The 23,321-nt window shown below is 35.7% G+C and overlaps 1 protein-coding gene and 1 long non-coding RNA gene across 8 annotated transcripts in view; one reads left to right on the plus strand and one right to left on the minus strand.

The window, feature by feature from the left end:
* Nucleotides 1–23,321, plus strand: part of LOC127872720 (uncharacterized) — a 161,314-nt gene that overhangs the window by 25,068 nt on the left and 112,925 nt on the right. The window contains exon 6 of one of the 7 annotated variants that reach the window (XR_008045746.1): nt 121–3,917. The exons of 4 other annotated variants lie outside the window; for them this stretch is intronic. Coding sequence is in view for 1 of the 3 variants with exons in the window: in XM_052416059.1 (XP_052272019.1) it covers nt 121–1,850 (1,730 nt within the window). In the remaining 2 variants the exon portion in view is untranslated. Of the gene's footprint in view, nt 1–120; nt 5,020–23,321 lie in introns of those variants that run through there. 2 more of the 7 variants (XR_008045747.1, XM_052416059.1) reach the window with 2 other exon arrangements.
* LOC127872735 (uncharacterized) overlaps nt 4,690–23,321 on the minus strand; it is a 131,483-nt gene continuing 112,851 nt past the window's right edge. The window contains exon 3 of the long non-coding RNA XR_008045760.1: nt 4,690–4,816. This is a non-coding gene — a long non-coding RNA (uncharacterized LOC127872735). The remainder of the gene's footprint in view (nt 4,817–23,321) is intronic.

Consider the following 23,321-nt stretch of genomic DNA (forward strand, 5'->3'; position numbering starts at 1 on the left):
TGTTCATTAACATACATGTTTCAAATCCTTGAACATTGATTGTGATTGTAAATCGAATGTCAACTAATTTAAATGCATTTAGTGTCTTTGTTATCAGTATGCATTTAATCATATTTTCAGATTCTGCCGATTTGGTAACATCAGAACTTCCGGTCGTGATTGTTCTCAACCATGCAGAGCCAGCTCGGTGTGGAGATCTTCCTCCAGTCCTGCCCTCAATACAATACATTCACTTGTGGGAGGTCAAATGTTCCAGTTCCTGGCTACGCAGTCTGTTCAGCACGCTTCTGACACTCGATCATGAGGTGCAGTGTATCATAAGTTGCTGTTATATTACATCGACTGCAGAGGGCTCTGTCAGAGAATCAACCAAACCAATATCGACAAATATAAGGACGGGTTTTAACAATACGTTCTACGTGCAACTTTCTAAGTACTCTTTGTATTTAAGGAAGCCTCTACATGGTTTTGGGGAGGCTCTACATGGTCTGAATATCAAATGGCTGCGTATCAATGTGGAATACGCGATAGCGAACCGTTCAAACTTTGTAGTTTTCTTATATAAGTCACTTCCATCACTCTCATCACTGGAGACACTTGATGTATGCGTGAACGATATCAGTCCCGATTTGTGTGAGGATCTGCACAGTCTGAATATCAAGAGTGTGACTCTGAGTCAGAGGGGTAGATGGAGGGGCTTGATAGTAAATGATGTATCACAGTTATCACAGGTTCTCATATCGCCCACACAGACGGAAGCTATTATTATTGACGTGAATGCCCATCCAGATCTGTTAGAGGCCCTGTGTGGTCGGAATATAAATAGTCTCTGTCTATATGGAAGTGGAGAACATTTGGAAGTGAATAATGTATCGGCGTTATGTAGGTCCCTCTCGTCTCTCAAACAGCTTGATAAGCTTGATGTTATCGTCAACAATGACTGTCCTGGTCTGTGGCAGGCCCTCCATGGTTTGAGTATCAAGAGTCTTAGTCTGAGTGGTGGAGAAACTGGTTTGAAAGTGAATCATGTATCGGCGTTAGCACAATTACTGGCATCGCTCATACACCTAGAAACGCTTAGTATTAAAGTCTCTGAATACAATCTCTTTAAATACACTCCCTGTCTATGGGAGGCTATCCATGGTCTGAATATTAAGTGTTTGAGTCTTTGTTACTTAGGTCAATTGGATCACATATCGTCGTTATCGCAGTCACTAGCATCGCTCACAAATCTGGAAACGCTTTGTGTAAAATCCCCTTGTGGAGGCGTTCCCCGTCTATTGGAGACTGTCTGTGGTCTGAATATTACATGCTTAAGTATTGAAGCGAGTAATACCTGCCAACAACTATGGGAGGCTCTCATAGGTCTGAATATCCAGAGTCTGAGTATGAGTGGTTTTCTTCTTACGCTGGAAAATGCATCGCTCTCACAATTGCAAATGCTTACACTATATGCAAGTCATTTTAACGACATACAGCTACCTCAATCATTGAAGTATTTAAATATCTACTCTTGTGGTGAATATAAATTCCCATTAAGCAATATTATGGACACACTGTCTGCATGTACTCAGAGAATTGAGATTAAACTTGAATGCGGTGTCAACTTTGATTCAATAGAGAAATACAAAACAGAAATGGAGACGCTGAAAAATGTCAAGATGACACGATTTATGATATATACCTGGAAACCCTCAATAGAAAATGGTTCTGACTGGTGTGTTCAGAAAGTTGTTGTTGGTGTTGATGGTAATCATGATGATGATATTGGTGATGATAAGCTATATAAACAATTCATAGACGATGTGGCTGATTTGCATCGTATTTCTGTGAGATTTCGGATTAATTAAGATTCAGTTTCGATCTTACATGAACAAAAATAGTTCTTAATAAATTCGTCTGAATTTCTTACCTATCATGTTACCATTATTTTCAATGTCCAGACGTGTTCCGGGTTGCTGCGTTACGAGAGCGATTGAATCTTACTCGAACGTTTATTTGTTGTACTACTACAATTAACATTTATGCTTTTTAAGTGTTTAGTGTCTGTATTTTGTTATAATGAATTGCTTTATTGTTCAAAAGTTTATAAATGTGTATTGTTGCTGTATGATAATTGCAATATCTCACCAAAGCAAATAGTGCTCATGGGGAGCTTTTGAGAAACCTTTTTTTCGTCGTCCGTCAGTCTGTGCTTGCGTTCCTTACTGAACCTAGAGATTTATCCTTCTTGGCAGATTTTAAGGGTACTTTTCAGAAATTATCACAGGGCCTTATTCTTTCATCTTTTTTTCTGAACGTTTTAGTCTGTTGAATAAGTACAAAGTATCAAAGGAGCTAAAATAGATTTTTGAAATGAAAACTTCACAAATCTTCTCTGAAAACACAAGGGCCAGGGGTTTAATATTTTGCGTGAAACATCATGCGTTGTTCCTTTTCAAATGTGTTCAAATCTTGCCCCTTTGGACCAAAACTTGCCACTTCACATGATTAATATAGCTTGAATAAATATTTACTTTAAAGGGACTGTCAACCGCGATTGACGAAAAAATCAAAGTTCTTAAATACCGTATTATTTACATTTATTATTTTATATTGATTAAAATATTACGACTGGTACATTACTTGAAACAAGTTCATATTTTCAGTATATTCGGTAATAAAATTTCGCGATGTGAGATCAAACGTACATCGCGAAAATAGGTGACATAACGATATACACACTATAAATATCGCAAGTAAATTGATCATTTTACATATAAAATACCGGTATATACAATTCACTACGCGTGCACAATTTGCTTTCCTGTGTTAACCACGTGACGATGATGATCAATCTGCTTGCGTTATTTATAGTTAACTGGTAGTTACCTGGTACCTGTACCCAGTAAAATTTATTACCGAATATACTGAAAATATGAAATTTTAACAACCTTTTTCAAGTAATGTTATATACCAGTCGTTATATTTTAGTCAATATAAACTAATAATTATAAAAAATACACTATCTTAGAACTTTTCTTGTTGCGTCAATCGCGGTTGACGGTCCATTTAAAACTCTTCTTCTATGAAACTGCAAGGTTCATGGATTTAATATTTAGTGTGTAACATTGTGTTGCGGTCCTCATCAAGTGATGTTCGAATAATGTGCCAGAAAAAAAACCGCGCCGCACTAGTGGTTTACTGGTTTACCTAATATGTGTAAAATTAATTCTTTAAAACTCTTATCGTCTGCAACCACAAGATTTTAAGGTTTGTTAATTGGTAGTTCACATTTTATAATGATCCTCTGCATCTCTGCTAAGTTTGTGTTAATTATAACCCTGTGTTAAAGACAAGCTTTGTTATATGAACATAAATAATGAATAACGTAAAACATCATCTCTGAAACCGGAAGGGTCAGGGTTTTTAGATATTGTTTAATATTGAATAGTTATCAAATACTAAGTTTGTTCAAATCATGTGGCCAAAATTAACCACATTCCAGGGGTCACATGATTTATATAGACTTTTAAGTTAACAACTTAAAAAAATATTATCTGAAACTCCAAGGGTATGGGGTTTGATATTTCGTGTGCGACATTGATTGGCGGGTATGGGGTTTGATATTTGGTGTGCGACATTCATTGGCGGTCCGTTAATAAGTTTGTTAAAATCATGACCCTGGGGTAACAATCTAGCTCACCCTATAAGCTACTTGTTTATCAGTATATTATTATTAATAAAAACGGTAATGTGTTATTACATCGTCTATGGCAATATCAAAGGTGTGTCATACAGAGTACAAAACCTCTGGTTAAGCCACAGTTATTACTAAAACATCACAAAGTTCGCACATTACATATTTTATTTACATATTTCATGAGATTGACCGAAGGCTGTTGTGCCATCTTGTCTAAATATAACGTTGGTAGAACGTTGTCGTGTTTTAGTCCCTGCTGGAGTGGATTATAGGGTTACCCCCTGGTCGTCCGTCTGTCCCATCTGTAAAAAAGCTGGATCCTACAATAACTCAACAATTACTTAATCTATGTTGATTAAAATAAGAATATGGATAATGGGCCGTATGGTTTATATGCACATTATTTCGTCATGTTTTTCGTGATTTCTATGGTTGCAGACATAATTTAAGACTTATGTCGAGAAATTGTCATGAGATTTACATACTTTAGTTAGTTTAATGAACCTTATGGAGATTCTGTTCTAACTCTCTTGATAGAGCACTATATGATGTCTTTGGCAAAGCTTTTGTTAAATTATTTTGTTTGCGTACATTTGATCATAATACTAAAGATGTTATAATGTTTACGTGATGATTAGTTGATGATGGTGATTCTAATGTTGAATGAGAAGATGATAATGAGGAATGTTATATAGGAGAGTGAAATAATTAACACGTGCATTTAACTGAGAGTACTGTTGTGCCATTATTTAATAAAATTCGTAACCAAGAGCATTATTTTAAACTATAACAAAATGTATGTGAACCACAGTATTTGTATAGTCAATGTTTATGCTCAAGAACATTACTACAAAATAGACAATTTACTGAACGTTTGTAGATCATGTCCTCTCAAACATATTAAATAACAAATACTGATCTCTGTTAATATATTGTTATTACTAGTCAAGTATAACCAACTTTATTTGATATGTTAAGTGACTTATATGTACGGAATTTATTGTATACTCGTACGTCTTCCATAGGAATGTGCTCTATCGTTTTGTAGGCCTGGAATAAATTAACATCAATACTTTCTGAGCAATTATTTTTATTCGTGCTGAACCTTACATATTTAATATGTTAGGCATTAACCTGTCGTGTTTTCATCATACCTGCATGCCCCCATTCTCTCTCAAATACTAAATTATAATCGAGTTATCACTGAAACGCATTTTTCACAGGAATGCATATGTTTACGACATTTCACATGTAAATCATGAGCACTTTCACTTAATATTTGAAACATATGTTGTTTTGCAGTTTTGTTGCTTTTGTATTAAAATTAATTTCAGATTGCTATGAATTGTTGTGTATCGTGTTGCATCTTGATTTGTTTTCACCGAAAAAGGTGACTTTATAGTTGGTCCCCAGTAATAAGACGAACCCCTTATCATTGACTGATGTTAAAGCCTGTTAAACAGATATAATCTATGTATCAGACACCTTTGTAGCAGGTCAATATCAACGTAGCAGTTCCTTATTCGATTTGAATAAGGAATAGTTCCTTATTCCTTATTCAAACTGAATAAGGAACTGGATAGTCATCACTTAAAACTTAGAAGAAATGTTTTGCAATTAGAATTTTACATATACAACCAATATATAAATAATATGTCCATTTATATGTGGTAAATATTGGATCAATTTCATTGATGTTTAAGTAAGAAAATGCCAGTTCCTTATTCGATTTGAATAAGGAATAAAGAGCCAGTTCCTTATTCCTTTTTCAATCCGAATAAGGAACTAGGTTATGATTACATAAAACATAGTAGATATGTACTGCAAATAATGTTTTGATATCAAACCTAAATTTACAATTATTTTCATTGATTTATTGGTCTCTTTGGTTTATTTTAATATTTTATTTAGTATGAAAACGCCATTTCCTTATTCGATTCGAATGCAATCCGAATAGGAACTAGGCTATCATTAGGGTAACAATCGCGCTCAAAAATATCGAATATTTCGTTAAATAAAGCTAATCCATAAAAAATCAATGTTCCTTTTAGCAAAATGCAAAATTTCAACGTTAGATGTTGTCTGGTAGAATTGATTTAACGAGATACAAAAAGCTCGTTTTTATTTTTTTGTGGCCACAAATAATTCCATTTATATGTCCCGTTAAATATCCGAACATTTACGGGCGAACACGAGATTGGATACGGTAAGCGTCGGAAGCATGACGTAGCTCTCATGAATAATCATTCTGTGAAATCCAAATGAATTCTGGGTAACTGGAACTTAGCGAATTTGAATAAGGAATAAGGAACCAGTCCCTTATTCCTTATTCAACCCGAATACGGAACTATGTTACTATTAAACAAAGTATAAATGTACTGCAATCAATATTTTTTACACCCGACATACATTTACAATAATTTTCGTTGAGTTATTCGTCTCGTTGGTTCATTTCGACATATAATTTATACAAAGAAAATTCCAGTTCCTTATTCGATTTGAATAAGGAATAAGGAACCAGTTCCTTATTCCTTATTCACACTGAATAAAGAACTGGATAATCATCACTTAAAACTAAGTAGAAATGTATTGCAATTAGAATTTTACATATTCAACCAATACATAAATAATATGTTCATTTATATGTGGTTAATTGTGGATCAATTTCATTGATGTTTAAGAAAGAAAATGCCAATCCTTATTCGGCTTGAATGAGGAATAAGGAACTGGTTCCTTTTTCATTATTCAGCCTCGAATAAGGAACTAGATTATAAATAAATAAAAACATGTTTAAATGTACAAGTTTTATTTTTTTATCACATACATGTAAAATAATAGTATATGCTTTGGGTTTTGTTGATTTGAAGTTAGAATTCGAATTAGAAAATATCGGTTCGGTTTAAACACGAAATCCTATGCAAGCGCGAAGATGAAACATGAATATGTAACGTAATACATAAAGTAAATGTATTCAAGGTATTTGGTTTTTATTTACTTCAGAAATGTTTGTATTATTGTTCTTTTAAACCCTATAAGACATATATTACGCGTGAATAAGGAAAAAGGAGCCGTTCCTTATTCGAATATGGAATAAGGAACTAGGAAAAAGGAGCCAACTTATCATGCATCAAAGCGAGCTCGATTAAGGTTTAATAGAAGAAACTAACAAAAAACTTTAATAAAGATGATTTTTAAATAAAAATTTTATAGGCACATCCTAACAGAAGAACGAACGTGGAGTTCTTAAAGACTGGAAATAATATACTATAGGCACTGGTATAAAAAAAAATAATGGAAATGAACTTTTAATTATTATGTTAATCAGCAATTAAACAACAAACGGACCATATTAAAGGGTTTCATGTGACCTAATGAACAGAACTGTTGACCCAAAACCTCGCTCAAAAGAGATTGTCACAGTTTCAGTTGCCAGCCTTGCAACCACAGGATTACCTACGAAGGTCAGATCGGGATTCGAACCCGAATCCACCCATGAGCCATCTGATGATTTTGATCATTTGATATTGGCCTAGGTTGCTCTTCCAATTAAGCTATCTGACCTTTTGAAAAATATATAGGTAAACTGCAATGCTGTTTAATAGCATGATTACCTTGCTTAGTAAAATTTTACAAAGAAATACATTTAATTGATATTCTGTTATGATTTAGAACAGTATATTGTCAGTTCAAAATCTCACATGAGTTAATGTTTGAAAAGCCCACAAAAGCTTCTGTTTGTAAAAATGGTGCTAATTAATTTGCCGACTGTGTATAGTTGAGATAAAATCACCTTATTTTGCACAAATCTGGTTAAATATATATGGTTCGAATACCAACTGTGGATAAGAGCAACAGAACAGTCTTTGTAACTAAATAACTCTAATATTTTAATAAGTAATTATCTAAACCATAAAGTGACCTATACTACGATAATTATGTATACCTGAAGAGAAGATATATATCGAAGATGAAAGTTGCGTAACACATGAAACTATAAAAAGAATGTCCAGCAAACAAAGATTTGTATATACCAAGGATAAATATATAAATCTAGTATGTATGTCATTGGCATTACCTCCTTAAAACACTAAACAATCAACTAGAACCTACAATGTAAAAGTTTAGAACAGCCAACTGTTGCTACCTTCTCAAATATAATTCTCACTGGCATCAGCAATGATTTCTCAATGTTGCGTACTGTACTTAGATTTCACAAGGGCCAGCCAGCATATTTGTTTTATTTTCCTTTTTGAGCATTTAAAGTCAAAGTAATTTCAAATTACCATAATTGAGGAATAAATGCAAGGTAGGTCAGCGATAATTATGCAAGCCACCAAAACATGTTATTAAATACCATTGATATAACACTTTGATAATTTTACACTTGTAAGTATATATTTTTTTAAGTACCAAAATACAAGGATTAAATTAATTTGTATATTCCTAACTACTGTTTAAAAGTCACTTTGGTTAGCGACTGTCACGTCACCCACCGTACTCAAGGTAGCGACTATCACGTTACCCACCGTACTGAAGGTAGAGACTGTCAAGTCAGCCAACGTACTAAAGGTAGCGACTGTTACGTTACCCACCTCAAAGTTATTTATATCTTATTTGAATTTATGTTTTCAATATGGTTAATCACATTTGATCACATCTATTGATTGCTTGAATCCATCACATTTTATAGTATCTATAAACATTGCACTATTTGTAGTAATTATCAAATAATTAATTTAGAATAATCTTTACCAGAAAGGTTAGCTCAGATGTCAATAAGAGCACTATCTCCCTCACTATGAGATATTGTCAAAGGTAGCAATATTTGTTTGAATCATGCCATTTTGTGAGGCATAAAAATTAAGATAAATTCTTGTATTTCTTTTCAATAGAAGATAATAGATATCTAGAATATGAGATAATAAAGTTTGGTCATGTTGAAATGATACTCAAATGTGATAAACCACCTTTAAATTTAAATGTAATGAAAGAAAAACACTATATATATATATATATATATATATATAATATATATATATATATATATATATATATATATATATGAAATGATTATGAAATCGATTATTTGACTGTGCAGGTTGTTGTGGTGGATGTTATGTGCAGACGTGCATAACAGATCGTATAGAGCAGACTGTCATTGCGTGTATATCCCAGTGTGTATGCATCATCGGAAATTGAGCATTTTCAGTTTGTATGCAGGTGTATTCTCCGGAACAGATCTATATAGATGCCGACTACAACTATTAATTGTTTGAATTTTATTTAATTTACATTTAATAAACATTATATGTCTGCTTATGGTATGATGTTTATTTAATAAACTATATTTATATACATCCGTACAACCTTCAGATGTTTCAATATGTTTTTAAATTGCAATTGATAACAAATGAAGCCCTATAATCTGCACCCAGTTGACATTCCCGTATTCTTATACGGTCTTTATGCTATATTAAATAATAGTATTAAACTAATGCTTATACGGGCTTTATTCCATTTAATACGATATGAACACCTTATTTACGTCTAAACAATCTAAGAAGATTCTTTGAATTATATGTGGTTGATTTCGACGGAAAACTATTGCAGCCCTATCAATCTGCATGTGTTCCGACAGCATTGAAGATTTATAAGTGTTTTATCCCGTGTGCTATAATCTCTTAATTGCATTTAAAACGTAGTGAGTCCCTAATCATCTGCGTCCAGGTCCAAAGTCTGAGCAGGTTCCGATTTTGGTTTCATGCTACGGATAACTACTGCAGCCCGAACAATCTGCATGCGTCCGATAAACTTTACACAAGGCATATCTCAGGTTTTTATATGTGATTAATTTGCGAAAGAAAAATAATAAAGCCCTATAAATCTGCTGGCGTTTCGACAACATTCACATGGCATTTCTAAGATTCTCATAAAGTTTACTTTCGACGGACAACCAATGAAACCCTATAAATCTGCATGCGTTTCAACGCATCCTATCAGATTCTTATATGGATCTAATTTCAACGGGGAACTTGTGATACGCTATTAATCCTTATGCATGCCAACAACCTTCACAGTGTATTTCACAGGTTTTTATATGGATTTTAAATTCGACGGAAAACTAATAAGTCCTATTAATCTGCATGCGTTACGACAGCACTCACAGGGCGCGTATACGGTTACAATCGGGCATTGTACGGGATTTTTCCATATACATTTTCCATATACATTTGCGCTCAGTCGACACCAACATCTTAATTTATGGCATTAAATAAGTATTGCAATCCTTATCCATGTGCGTTCTTATACTGCTTTAATTGCGACTAAAGTATTTTTATTTTAATTAAAATCGCGATCCATGTAATGGAAATTAAACATGCAAGAGTAAGTGTAAAATGTATTCAGTTGTGAAGTAAAACGGTCCGTGAACAACCTTAGGGTTCCTTTAGCTCTGCAATGCAAGTAAGACCGTATATATGCGCATGTGAATGTTAACTGGGTGCAGATCAACAGATACTCATCATTATTAAACCTGAATGTGGCAGAGTCCCGGTCAACCCCGAACAAGCTACGGTTTATCCCGATGAAGCCTCGACAGAGCTCAGGTCGTCGCCGGTAATGCCCAGGTGGAGCCCCGGTAAAAGCCGGCAGCGTTCCGGCAAAGCCCCGGTCTACCGTAACTCCGCCGAGACTCGCCGGGGCTATCCTGGCAACAGACCCCGGCAGAGCTACGGCAACGCCCCGGTTTAATCGCGGTCGTCGCCGGTAATGACCAGGCGGAGCCCCGGTGAATGCCGGTGGCGTCCCGGCAGAGCGCCGGTTAACCGATGAACCTGGCTATACCGGGACTCTGCCGGCATTCACCAGGGCTCCACCTGGGCACCACCGGCGACAACCGGGGCGTTGCTGTAGCTCTGCCGGGGTCTGTATGGGCCCCGGTGGAGCAACGGTGCCGTCCGGGTTGTTCCCGGTGCCGTCCCGGTTGTTCCCGGTGCCGCGCCGGTCGATGCCGGTCCTTCACGGTAACTACCGGTTCATCCCGCAGGTATTAAACATTTTAATACTTATCCGGTGGAGCGTGGAGCCCCAGTTGTCCCCGGTCGTCCCCGGTTCATCCCTGTCGTCCCCGGTTTATCCCGTTAGAGCCCCGGTTCATCCCGGATCACGCACCGGGGCTCCACCGGCATCATAGTGAGAGTGGGCCTTAAGGCCGTATACGCGCATTTCAATGTACACAGATCAATAGGCAACAATCTCGTATAATCCAGAATTAAATCGTATAAGCACGATGTGAAAGTTATCTGGATACAGATTTATAGGTGCTCATTTGTTCCCCAACGCTATACCACGCGTATAAAACTTGCGAAGATCGTATAGAAGCATGTAAATAGAAGTTACACAATGCACTATAAATCTGTATTCAGAACTCAATATGTTGTGCACGTCTACATCTAACGCTTACATGCAAATAGAAGTTACACAATCTGCACTATAAATCTGTATTCAGAACTCAATCTTTTTTTTCTAACGCTATTATAAACCACAATTCTACGACAAATTATTGACGCAGACGAATATGGTTTCATCATAATCTGCACTAAAAATCTGCATTACAAATTCTAATAGTGCCGAAAAATATACACCTCCCACTGTTCATCACGTGATACACAATCTGCACAAAAAATATGTTTTCTGAATTCATATTGTTATGCGCGTCTGCATATAACACTAACCGGTTGTTGTTTGAAAAAGTTTAGTACCTGAGTACATGCCGAACCAATCGTGTGTTTGTTCCTAAATGGCAATCGTCCAATAAATAATAGCACTTACTTGTTTTTTTTCATCATTTTTAATAATAAATGCGAGTAGCGGTCGGTGTTGACACTTGCTATGTACACACAAAACGGTGATGTCATTCGTTACTTGGATAAATTTTGTGATGACGTCATCGAACGGGGAAGTCCCGGTATGAAGACAAATATTTTACAAGAAGAATGCTGATGCTTTATTCGAAATATAGTAACAATAAATAGAGAGAAGAATTTTAACATATTTAAAAGCCGTAAATTTGATCATTTTGTCTATTTAAGCATTATGATCAATCAGCAGACGCTGGTTATTTACTTTGAAAATTTCCAGTTCCGGTTTCGGATATTCCAGATATCAGGTTTGGTTGCGCGCGCAGATACCAAACTTTTCAAAACAACAACCTGTGAAGATCTACAGTCCAATACACGTGTTAACGTAATGCGAGCTCTCGAGCCGCCTACGGCGGCTCAGCGAGCTCGCTATTAATTAGTAAAATCATCATTTTGAATGAAAAATTATCAAATTACATGAATAACGAAAAATCAACTTATCTGAAAAAAAATCACTATCAAATATATATCTATATATTTGAAAGTGAGTCTTTTCAGATGGGTTGAGTTTTTGTTATAATTTTATTTATTTTTTATTCAAAATGATTTTTTGCATTTATTTTTTATTCAAAACGTTGTTTTTTCCAATTAATATCATAGCCACACGCAAACCACCTGTGCGTATAGTCACATATATTTCAATAGCGTTTTGATCTGCGATACTGCATGTTTGTTGGTGTACTCAAGCTTACAGAAGTATAGCTGAAACTTTAAGAGAGCGGTTTCTATTTTGATTCATTACGACAGAATGTAGGGAGTAAATTGCTTTTTTCTTTATTTCCTAAAACATATCAGAACACTATAGGGATAATAAAATAAAGTATCAATCCCAATCATCCAATTACTGACATAATGATGGGTCTTACAACTGATTGTATTATGGTACACAAGTACCGTAAACGCACGTTCATACATATTGTGATTTGTATTTATAAATTTTTACCCATTTATTTCTAGTGGACTCTCCCATCCTTCAAAATTGGATCAATTTATTTCCAAAATTAGGGATGTCTAGTATAATTATTTCTATATTTAGAAGATTTCTTACAGAAATTCCTTTTAGCACACAGCGCAGACCCAGATGAGACGCCGCATCATGCGGCGTCTCATCTGGGTCTACGCTGTTAGCTTAGGCCTTTTTTCTAGACGCTAGGCACAAATGGGTTAAATAAATGTATGTATTCATAAAATAGGTTCGCGCGTTTCAAACAATATTTCATTCAGTATTATTCCTTTAAGTGAACGCTGATTGAATATAATTCGAACAGAACATGTTATATCTCAGCAAGAAATTTGGAAAAACAAGAAAGTATTATTACCTCATCGTTTCTTAGACTCGCTTGGATGGCAGGAAATGCTGCCACGCGTCAAATATTCTTCAAAAATTGGTATTCATCTTTAAACACCAGAGAAGCAGTATAAAAGAGCCACAAACTCAAACAATGTCTACTTTTTAGTTGTACACTGGTTTGTAAACAGCAAAAAAAATTTGATTATTTTCAAAAAGTTTTTATTTAATATTTTCCGATGAAATTTGGCATACATATACTTTAGTATACAAACAATATGTATGTGTAATTTGGTGGTTGTAAGTTATATAGTTATTGACTTACAGAAAGAAGGTTTTTGTTGTCTGCTTGAAATTCAAATTTCCCTATAAATGCTTAGCACCGCCCACTTGAAAGGTTATGAACTTCTCTCAGCCAATAGCTAGCGGATGACTCAAAGGGAGCAGTGGTCTAATGGTAGGACGCTGGCGTAGGGATCGAGAGGTCCCAGGTTCGAATCCCGCCCTGACCGCTGTAATTTCCTGGAGCAAGACATTTGTCCCACATCTGCTCCTCTCCTCCCAGGTGTATAAACGGGTACCTGAGGGAAATAAGCCAATGTGCCGTGCGCCATATGTAAACGGACGACTTAGATCCCAGTGATCGGGGGGGTGGGGTTGATTGTGAAGTCGGCTGAATATGTATATAGAAGAAGACTATAAACCGCACCTTTAACCTTTTACTCAAATCAAGTTTACATGTAACTATATATTGAACACTATACCAAATTGCTGTCTGCTCAAACACGTGTTTCTGTTTATAAACACTATAATGTTATCAGCAAATCACTGGCAGATACACCCAGCCCACTAGTTAATGTAGGTTAACATTTTACCACCGCGAAATCAAGCAAGTGAGATCCGGCTTGCTCAGAAACATAAACGCCCGGCAGTGTTCGTATTTATACGTCTCTCCGCACTTCCCCGGACGTACACTAGCAGTCTATACAAAACGTTCCGAAAACAATGAATAGTCAAATACTTTACATTTGTTGCTGATGGAGACTTTATTTTCTACTGAAGTTGAGATTCAATAAAAACTTTTACATAGCATTATCAAACATAAACTTTTCTACCATGATTGTAAAGAACAATGTGTATTAGGGACTAAATGACTTTAATTACGAGTACTCCTTTTGAAAAAGAATTAATTGTCAGTATCAGGCCTGTCATCCCATATTTTGATAAAAGGATAGCACTTCAATAACAGAGAAAAACAAAAGCCACGCGCGAGAGGTGAGTTCTTCAGTTGTTTTGTTTTTGCATTTATGGCTACTTGATTGGGTTTTAGACACGTAACGTTGTTTGGCCGATAAATGGTTTAGCCATGTTTTCGTCATAACGTATTTATATAACGTGTAATTATGCGTATAATCCGTGAGCTTTATCGTTATTATGTGTTTATTTGCATAGAAACGCATTTTGGCATTCAGGTGGGTTCCCACTGCCGATCCGATCAACTCGATCATCCCGATCACCGAAATTTTCCGACCAAACCCGACCAAGCTCGACTAGAAAGGGTATACACGACTTCTTCTCGACCTCTTGTCGATAACACACGACCCCCACACGACTCATTCACGACGTCCACTCAACCATATTTCCGATTACAGCTCGATTATCTCGACTTATACGCGAGCCCTATACGATCTCAGCTCGACCAAGTGGACCTCAGCTCGATCGCTACCAGATCTTTACACGACCAGATCGTCATGGTCGTACTACAGTCGTACGAAGCGATCTTAAATAACTCGGGTAGAGGTCGAGCGGATTGGGTACAGAGCTCGTGTATGGTCGAACAGCAATCGGTAAGTGATCGTGTACGGTCGAGTAGCCGTCGGGTAGCAGTCTAGTAAATCTGTACATCAAATCGAATAGAGGTTGAGTGGATCGTGTTGCGATCTAAAATAACTCGGGTAGAGGTCGAGCGGATCGGGTACAGATCGTGTAAAAGATGTCAATCCGATCGCCACACGATGGCTTCACGATCAACTCGATCTTCTACTCGACTAATACACGACCACTTCCCGAGCGCTTCTATATCCGTTTCCTACTGGACCGCTACTCTATATTTTGTGAAATGTAAAACAATATCAGGTAGGAAGCCCGACCAATACCGACCTACCCGACCGCACCCGACCAATCATGCCAACCGAACCAGACCAGTACCCGACCGCTTGGTCGGGCTTTGTCGAGTTGAACTGATCGGCAGTGGGAACCCAGCTTTAATAAGGCTTTGTATTCTTTTATGTAAATTTGTAGAGCTACTAAAAAGCTTTCTTAAAAACGTTTTTTCTATTCGAATTTCAAGATCAATATGTCTATTACTATAGCAATATGTTAAATTTGTGAGTGTACTAACCTCTATTAGGAAATTCAAATGCTTAAAAATTCGAATGCCATAATTATATTGCCACGTTTTTAACCGATCATATCGAGACAATTTAACTTATGTTCTTGATAACCCGACACTTTTTACCAGCAGTTAATGCACACTCTTCACAATGGCAACCTATGTAAAAGACCGAGCCAATCCGATTGAGATAGCTTGATTTTTCTAATCGGCATACCTCGCTGATTATCATTGATAATCCGCTTTTATGATATTTTCTGTTTAAAGAAAGTCTCTTCTTAGCAGAAATACAGTTTCGCTGGAAAGTGTCGTCCCTGATTAGCCTGTACGGACTGCACAGGCTAATCTGGGACGACAATTTACGCACATGCATTAAACCCCCTTTTCACAGAGCGAGGCTCAAATGTATAGAAGGGGATACACACATCCGCCTATCGTGTGATACGTCATCACAGAAACCACTCGACTGATACAAACTCTTGGAACAATTGACTAGCGTAATATTCCTTTTATTATATACAACAACTAACGAAAACAGTAAACAAGTGTATTTTTTTTTTGCTTTAGCAAAACTGACAAAACAATGACTAAACGGTAAGCCATAGTTTATTTAAGACGCGTATGAATACAGTTTATGTAAATTAACGTGTAAACATTTGAACCGGGAAAACACAGGTTTCCGACACGCTTACCTTAATTACATCGTTAATCCAATGTTAATAACTATTAAGTTGACAACTTTAATCAAATGTTTATAACAAAAACGTTGAAACGATATGCACTTCCACTTCTGTTCTTCCATGTCTTTATCGAAACTTAGTTGAAACCACACTATTTTATTGTATTCCTATCGACATTAACATTTATGCATGATAAACACACACTCCGAAATACGTTTTGCATTCGTTCGATGTTTTAAACAAATAGTTTACTGTTAAAAAACACCACGTCTGACATGTCGACATGTCCTTAAATTCCAGAGAGTTTAAATAAAACTATTTTATTTTATGCTTTCCTGTGGTTTATAGAGAAATATCAGTGAATTAAAACTGATAATTTCACTGTTTCAAACAATGAAAATTATCAGTGAAAATTATCGATAATTTTCACTGTTTATGTTAAATGACGTCATTTTTTTGACGAAATGACGTCATTTTCCCAGCGAAATTCTTTAGCTAAACACATTAACAATGTATATAAACTGTGAAAAAAGGCATTAAATAAAAAGAAAATTTGTTGGGTTCGGTGGATTATCGATTTAATTCACTCGTGATCATATAAAATATATATTTTCTATGATCACTCGTGAATTAAAATCGATAATCCACCGAATCCAACAAATATCCTCTATATGTTTCGTCACAGAAATGACGTCCCACGATGTACTACGTAATATATCTACGTTCTATATTTCGTAATATGAAATAGGGGTTTCCTATTTTCGGTGCCTGTAATGTGACGTCATTAAATGGGTCGATGAAAGTAATCCGGCTAGTATGGTAATACGGAATCGGAAAACAGCGAGTAGCATAATACGGGATTTATTTCAACGATTGATACAATCAGTTTTTTGTTAAAAGCATTAAACAGGTATATAATAAAAGGTATCAACTCGAGGATGGTTATATGAACAGAGGATTAATGGTGGGCAATACGTCGTATCATCCTTTATGGGGTGGGGTATTTATTTTATTACAACGAACACCCCAACAAACCGTTTCACAATGATTATAACACAACGGTGTGCTGTGTTAATTTGTTCGTTAATCAGGTAATATTTTATCAGCGGTGTCAAAAAATCTTTTGGAAAGCAATATTGATAATCGGATACTTTAAGAACAACTAACGACTAAAAGATGCGGTGTGACAAATCGTGGCGATTTCGAAAGTAAATCGTTTATCCTGTTGGCACGATTTGCATAAAAATGAACATGCGCTTCGCATTACACTTGTGAATGCAAAAAGAATTTCAAATGACTTCACATATAATTGTGTGACTTGAAACATTCAGTGACATTGGGCAATAATCCTGTCTAGTTTTTGCTTTCGAGGCGCCGCTTTATTCTATTCTATATACATAAAACATGCCGCATTACAATATCACAGCTGAAATTGGCGCAATAAACAGATCGAAAATCATGTTTTCCAACACGTTTGTATTAATTAAAAACGAACAGACGTGCCCCGACATATAAAGAACATATTAACATGATTTCATCATTTCGGTCATAATACACTTTATTAAGTCATACTAACGGGTTCAACAGATAGATCCAAGTCTAATTTAAATATTGTGGTGAAACTTTAAAAAAAAATCTATTTGTACTTCTCTCAATACAAGCTTTATCTTTGATCTTTGATAAAATAAAACATATTTCGAAGAAAACAACAACAACAAGCAAATCTCGTTGCAAAGATGACGTTTATTGCTTTAAACATTCACCTCTGTGCACAATCCCTTAATGACATGAATCTTCTTTAAACGGAAAACAAAGTGCTTTACGCAAATCAACGAAAATTTTAGGACCGCATGAATCATAGCAAAAAAAGAATAATTCTTTATTATCACAAATTATCTTCTTTTCCAATACAATCAATTCGAATGTGTACTATATCAATATACATGTTCAGACATTTATTGTTTATGCCAAGTTTTAACACAAATCTGTTCATGTTTAGTCTTTTATTTGCCATGCATAATAGTATATTGAATTTTAAATATATTTATTGAATGAAAAACACACGATATATTTAGCGACAGCAAACGATATCATAATCTATCACGCTCAAAATCAACGAACAGTTCGTTAAGTATTTCGTAATATCAAGTTAACACCATAACAATCAGTGTTCCTTATAGCAATAGCGAAAATGTCAACGCTAGATGTGGTATGATTACATAGATTTTTGTAGATACAAAATGCTCGTTTTTATTTATTTGTGGCCACAATTAATTCCCGCGAATATATCTATTCATACGACACACGAACACCATTTTAGTGTTTATGTGTCATATAAATAGATATGCAAAACAATAATGAACACGAGCATTTTGTATCCACAAACATCTATTTTACCAGACCACATCTGCCGTTGAAATTTCGACAATGGCCATAAGGGACCATGATTTTTAATTGTTTAGCTTTATTTTACGAAATATTGTACGAAATTTTCGTTGATTTAGAGTAGTAATGTTACTTTAATTTTCTACGCAACCAAACCGAATGACTAATTGATACAGAACTGATGTGGCATAACGCGTCGCCAAATGAGTCGTTCATTGCATCTATTATGCATCTCTGCAATGGGCTTCAGTACATGCAAAACATTAAATAGATAACCTTTAATGTTCACTACCGCTGCGTTAAATGACAAAAATGAACTGACAAAATAATAGCAACAAAAGGTATTTTACCATTAATAATTTTGTTACATTAAATTAAATTATAATTGTATTTGAAATATTGTTACACATCAGGTATATTTTTTATGATATGAACGCAAATAAATTATGTCATACGAATACATGTATGTATTAAATTTTTCACGTACTTTACTTTTGATTGATCACATGTATTACCGGTACTTGTATTAGTTGTCCCTATAATTAATCCGGTTTAATGTGTTTTGTGTCACTCGTTTTATTTTGTTTCTAGAACAGCTACCATTAAAATATTTCTACAGGAACATTGAAACCATTCAATTAATGTAATATACACTGGATAACGTCAATAACAATTCTTACATCCCAGTGAGGAACGGTTAAATTAATGGAACATATTGTCGTTTTCACATTCCAGCTTATATATGACGTTCAAATGTATCAAGTTTTAAATTGTAATGCTTATCAATCACATGTGCTTAAGGACTGAAATACAGAATGGTAGCAGTGTTCATCGCTGGTTGGTGTTCATGTCCTCATACCTGGTGGTGGTGATCAATATTGGCTTTGCCTACTCGGTCGGGTCTCTGTTTGTGATCATCATTCGGCGATTCAACACCACCAGAGCGGAAGCGGCAACATTTCAGTCAACGCTGGGAGGAGTTTGGTTGTGCTCGGGTACCAATATATAATTACGAGAAGTTAATAAATAGACAATCGCATCAGCAAATTGCAATCTTTTTGCTCTGTTTATAATTTTACCGTATGGATATTAAATTGCAATTATTGTGTAGCTTTGTTAAAGGGGCCTTTTCACGCTTTGGTAAATTGACAAAATTGAAAAAAAAATTGTTTCAGATTCGCAATTTTTTCTTGAAGTTATGATATTTGTGAGGAAACAGTAATACTGAACATTTACCATGCTCTAAAATATCCATAATGTGCATCTTTTGACGATTTAAAAACCTGAAAATTATAAAGCGTTGCAACGCGAAACCATTGAATAATTTGGAGAATTCTGTTGTTGTCGTTGTGTTTTTCGATACTGCGAGGATTGCATATATTAGGTAAAAAATACATTGTTATTGGTATAAGAGCGGATAGTCTAGTGGATAGAGCGGTAAACTTTTGCTCCCAAGCACCAGGGGTCAGTGGTTCGAGCCCCATTGAGGGTTACTTTTTTAAAATTCTTTAATTGTATTCTTGTTTTTTTACTGGAGATTTTTAGACCCAATGTTTTCATTTATCAATATAAAGCATTAATGACAAACTTCAAAACATGCCAAAATCTGTGAAAAGGCCCCTTTAATTCAATTGCATTGATATGCAGTCAATATTGATTTATGATATGATTTTCGAGTAATTCTGTGCTAAGCGTGAGGTTCGGCTTTCCTGTAAACCGGTTTAAGCCCCAAATGCTTGACATTGACCGTTTAAAGTCTGTGACTTCAGCATTTATGATGTTTGTGGTCTTTCATGCTTTGTTTTTAATGTGTCTCCTGATGATGTTTCTTGTTTTCTATATCAAAGTATTCATGCATTTGTGTTGCTAGAATACTTTTCTAAAATGTCTTTCCTTGACATATTCGTGTGCAATTTTCAATATTTTGTGCTTGAACGATGTTTTGAGTGAATGTACAAAACAGATATAGCGATTTTTATAATTTCATAACACTAGTTTGTATCATAGTTAAACCCATACCCTTTATAACTTTCTAATCAAAAATAATTTTATTTGTTTTCAGGCATTTTTTTCGGTGCTCTTATTCACAAGACAAGTGTCCGTGCCATGTCCCTGTTTGGGTCTTTGATGGTGTTTGTTGGATTTGTGTCTTCTGCGTTCGTGACATCACCGTCTGTGCTTATTGTTACGTTAGGTGTCATTGTTGGTAAGTGATTGAGAAATTGTAAACGGTGTGACTTACATTACTGGCTATAATGTTATATAGCACTTGATGTTGAATGTATGCACATTAACTCTTTAAAGAAAATACATTAAGTATATTATGTTATGGCATTTATGTGTATAGTCAGCTGAAAATAAATTACATTTTGCATGAAACAAATGTACCGTGCTATGTGAAAATGGGGTTTTATGTTTGTGCGTTAGTGCCGTCCCAGATTAGCCTGTGCCGTCCGCACAGGCTAATCAGGGACAACACTTTCCGCTTTTATGGTATTTTTCGTTTAAAGAAAGGCTCTTCCAAGCAAAAATCCAGTTTAGGCAGAAAGTGTCGTCCCTGATAAGCATGTGCGGACTGTGCGGCGCTTTATGCACATGCCTTAAACTCCCTTTTCACAGAGCACGGCCCAAATATAAAGTTAAGCTTTGAAACAGCAGGAGAGAAACCTTATTATAGCCCAAGAGGCTTTATTTATGGCAAGTGATAAAGAGCCAAAAAGACACAATACAAAAGCACTAGACACAACACACAAAATAACAGGCAACAAAAACAGTCATATGCGTGTATTCAAATGACTTTCGCATTGACCGTTCCGAGTCGATGGCCCAGTTTTTCATGTTTGTGCGTTTTTATGTACGCGTGTGTTTTATCAAGTGCATTTGTTTTGTATATCACTGTTTGACATTTGGTTTATCGCCATAAATAATGTGCCGCGTTGTGCAGCAGAAGCTTCACTTCATGTGTAATTGGGAACAACATCATCATATGAACATTTCTCTACACGTGATAACATATTAGAAATAAACACAAAAACATCATATCGCCCCATTTGTGCAAACAGGTACCATGTAATATTGAAATTAGAAGGCACATGGTACCATGTAATATTGAAATTAGAAGGCACATGGTACCATGTAATATTGAAATTAGAAGGCACATGGTACCTTTTTGCACCAATGGGGCGATATAATATACATGTTAGTCAATGCGTCTAACTTAATTTCAGGTTTGGGAATGTCGCCGCTGCTTATATCGTCCGTTTCGGTAACGGCCAAACATTTTGATGGTCATGGACAATTGCTTGTCCTTTTGTCAGTTTTATCGACGGGGTCAGCAACGGGAGGATCTATCTACCCTTTCATTATTCCTTGGTTAGAGTAAGTAGATATAAAATGTTATAACACAGGTCAAGTAAGTTTACCTATTTTTTGTTTTTACTAAAACACAATTATATATTTCGCACAATTAAGATTCAAATTGTGTGTGATAACTAATTACCTACATACAAATATGAGATACACCTGTCAAATTTCAGCGACCTCTATGGATATCCAGGAATTTTCTTGATTTGTGGTGCCGTGTCATTGAATACATTTGCGTTGGTCATACTTTGGGCACCTGTAGAACAACCAAGCGTTAAAACTAAACACACTGCTACCACCGGTCATCACAAAGAGATCAATCGTATAAACGTCAGTGTTGTTACAGTGCCCGATATCAGGCTCGCTTGCGACAACTCCAAATTCAAAATTGACGACATTGCATCAGATCGAGCAGATAACCAGACACGCACAAAAACAAGTTCAAATGCAGGTGTCAATGGCACTAGGCAGACAGTGGACTGCCTCAATAATAATGTTCTAACCGGACCCAAATCAACTGACCTAACACTACGTAGCAGTATGCATTGTCTTTTTCGGAACAGAGTGTTTATGGTCTTTGTGGCTGGTTTGGCATTTTCATTGCCTATCATTAACATCTTAACTGTTTTCATCGTTGATTTATATCAAGACAGAGGTTCCACTTAGAAAGAAGCTTCTTTTGGCCTTACCGCGCTCAATGTGTGTGGCGGTCTCGGCCGATTGAGTCCCGGCTTCATAATGAAAATACCAGGAATGACTACCCTTGGTGTTCCAATCATTGTCTGTGTTCTACTCGGTATAGGTATTCTGTGCGCTGTGCTCGTACCTGGCATAAATCTGTTGATTTTGTCATCTTGTGTGATAGGTTTTGCAATTGGAATACTGGTCGCATCGATCAATGTGACAACTGCGAGTCTTGTTGGAACAAAACATTTGGGAAACGCCATAGGAATCATTTGTACAATGAACGGGATCGGAACTGCAATATCGAGTCCTGTGGCAGGTAATGATAACACAAATATTTGGGAATATGTGTGTACGGTATGCATGCAAATAAATTGTGCAAGTTGTTATGAACATAGCTTTAAATTCAGTAACACATACCTTATAACTAACTTTCTATATGAAAACATGCATAAATATGCATTTTATTTCTTTAAATAAACAGATTTTTGCAGGTTACGTTCGTGACGTCACATCCGGTTATAAGCTGCCTCTTCTTGCGGCGTTTGGTACTGCATGTGTTGCACTAGCGATTTTGTGCATTAGTAACAAACTGCAGGCGAAGATTTCTCGCCGAAAGACATTATCAGGGGAAACTATAAACGTTCCGGTATAACTTATGTGTTTTTCGATAGATTTTCGCATACATGTGCTATAAATACCAACTTGGGCGGAAAGAGACAACAACTTGCAATATTGCGCAAGGTAGCATAACAAAGCATTGAAAAAGATAAAAAAGTACTGAGGTATAAACTGCTCATGTATGTATTTAATACAACGCTAAACATTTCTCTATTTATTGATTTATCTCTATGTTTCATTTGATTTATTTTGTTTTAATTTAATTGTTCGTCATCTAGTAAAATATTAATGTCTTTTGTTTTTTTCC

This window comes from Dreissena polymorpha, chromosome 3 (genome assembly GCF_020536995.1).
Source record: "Dreissena polymorpha isolate Duluth1 chromosome 3, UMN_Dpol_1.0, whole genome shotgun sequence".
In the NCBI taxonomy this organism is placed as follows: Eukaryota; Metazoa; Mollusca; class Bivalvia; order Myida; family Dreissenidae; genus Dreissena; species Dreissena polymorpha.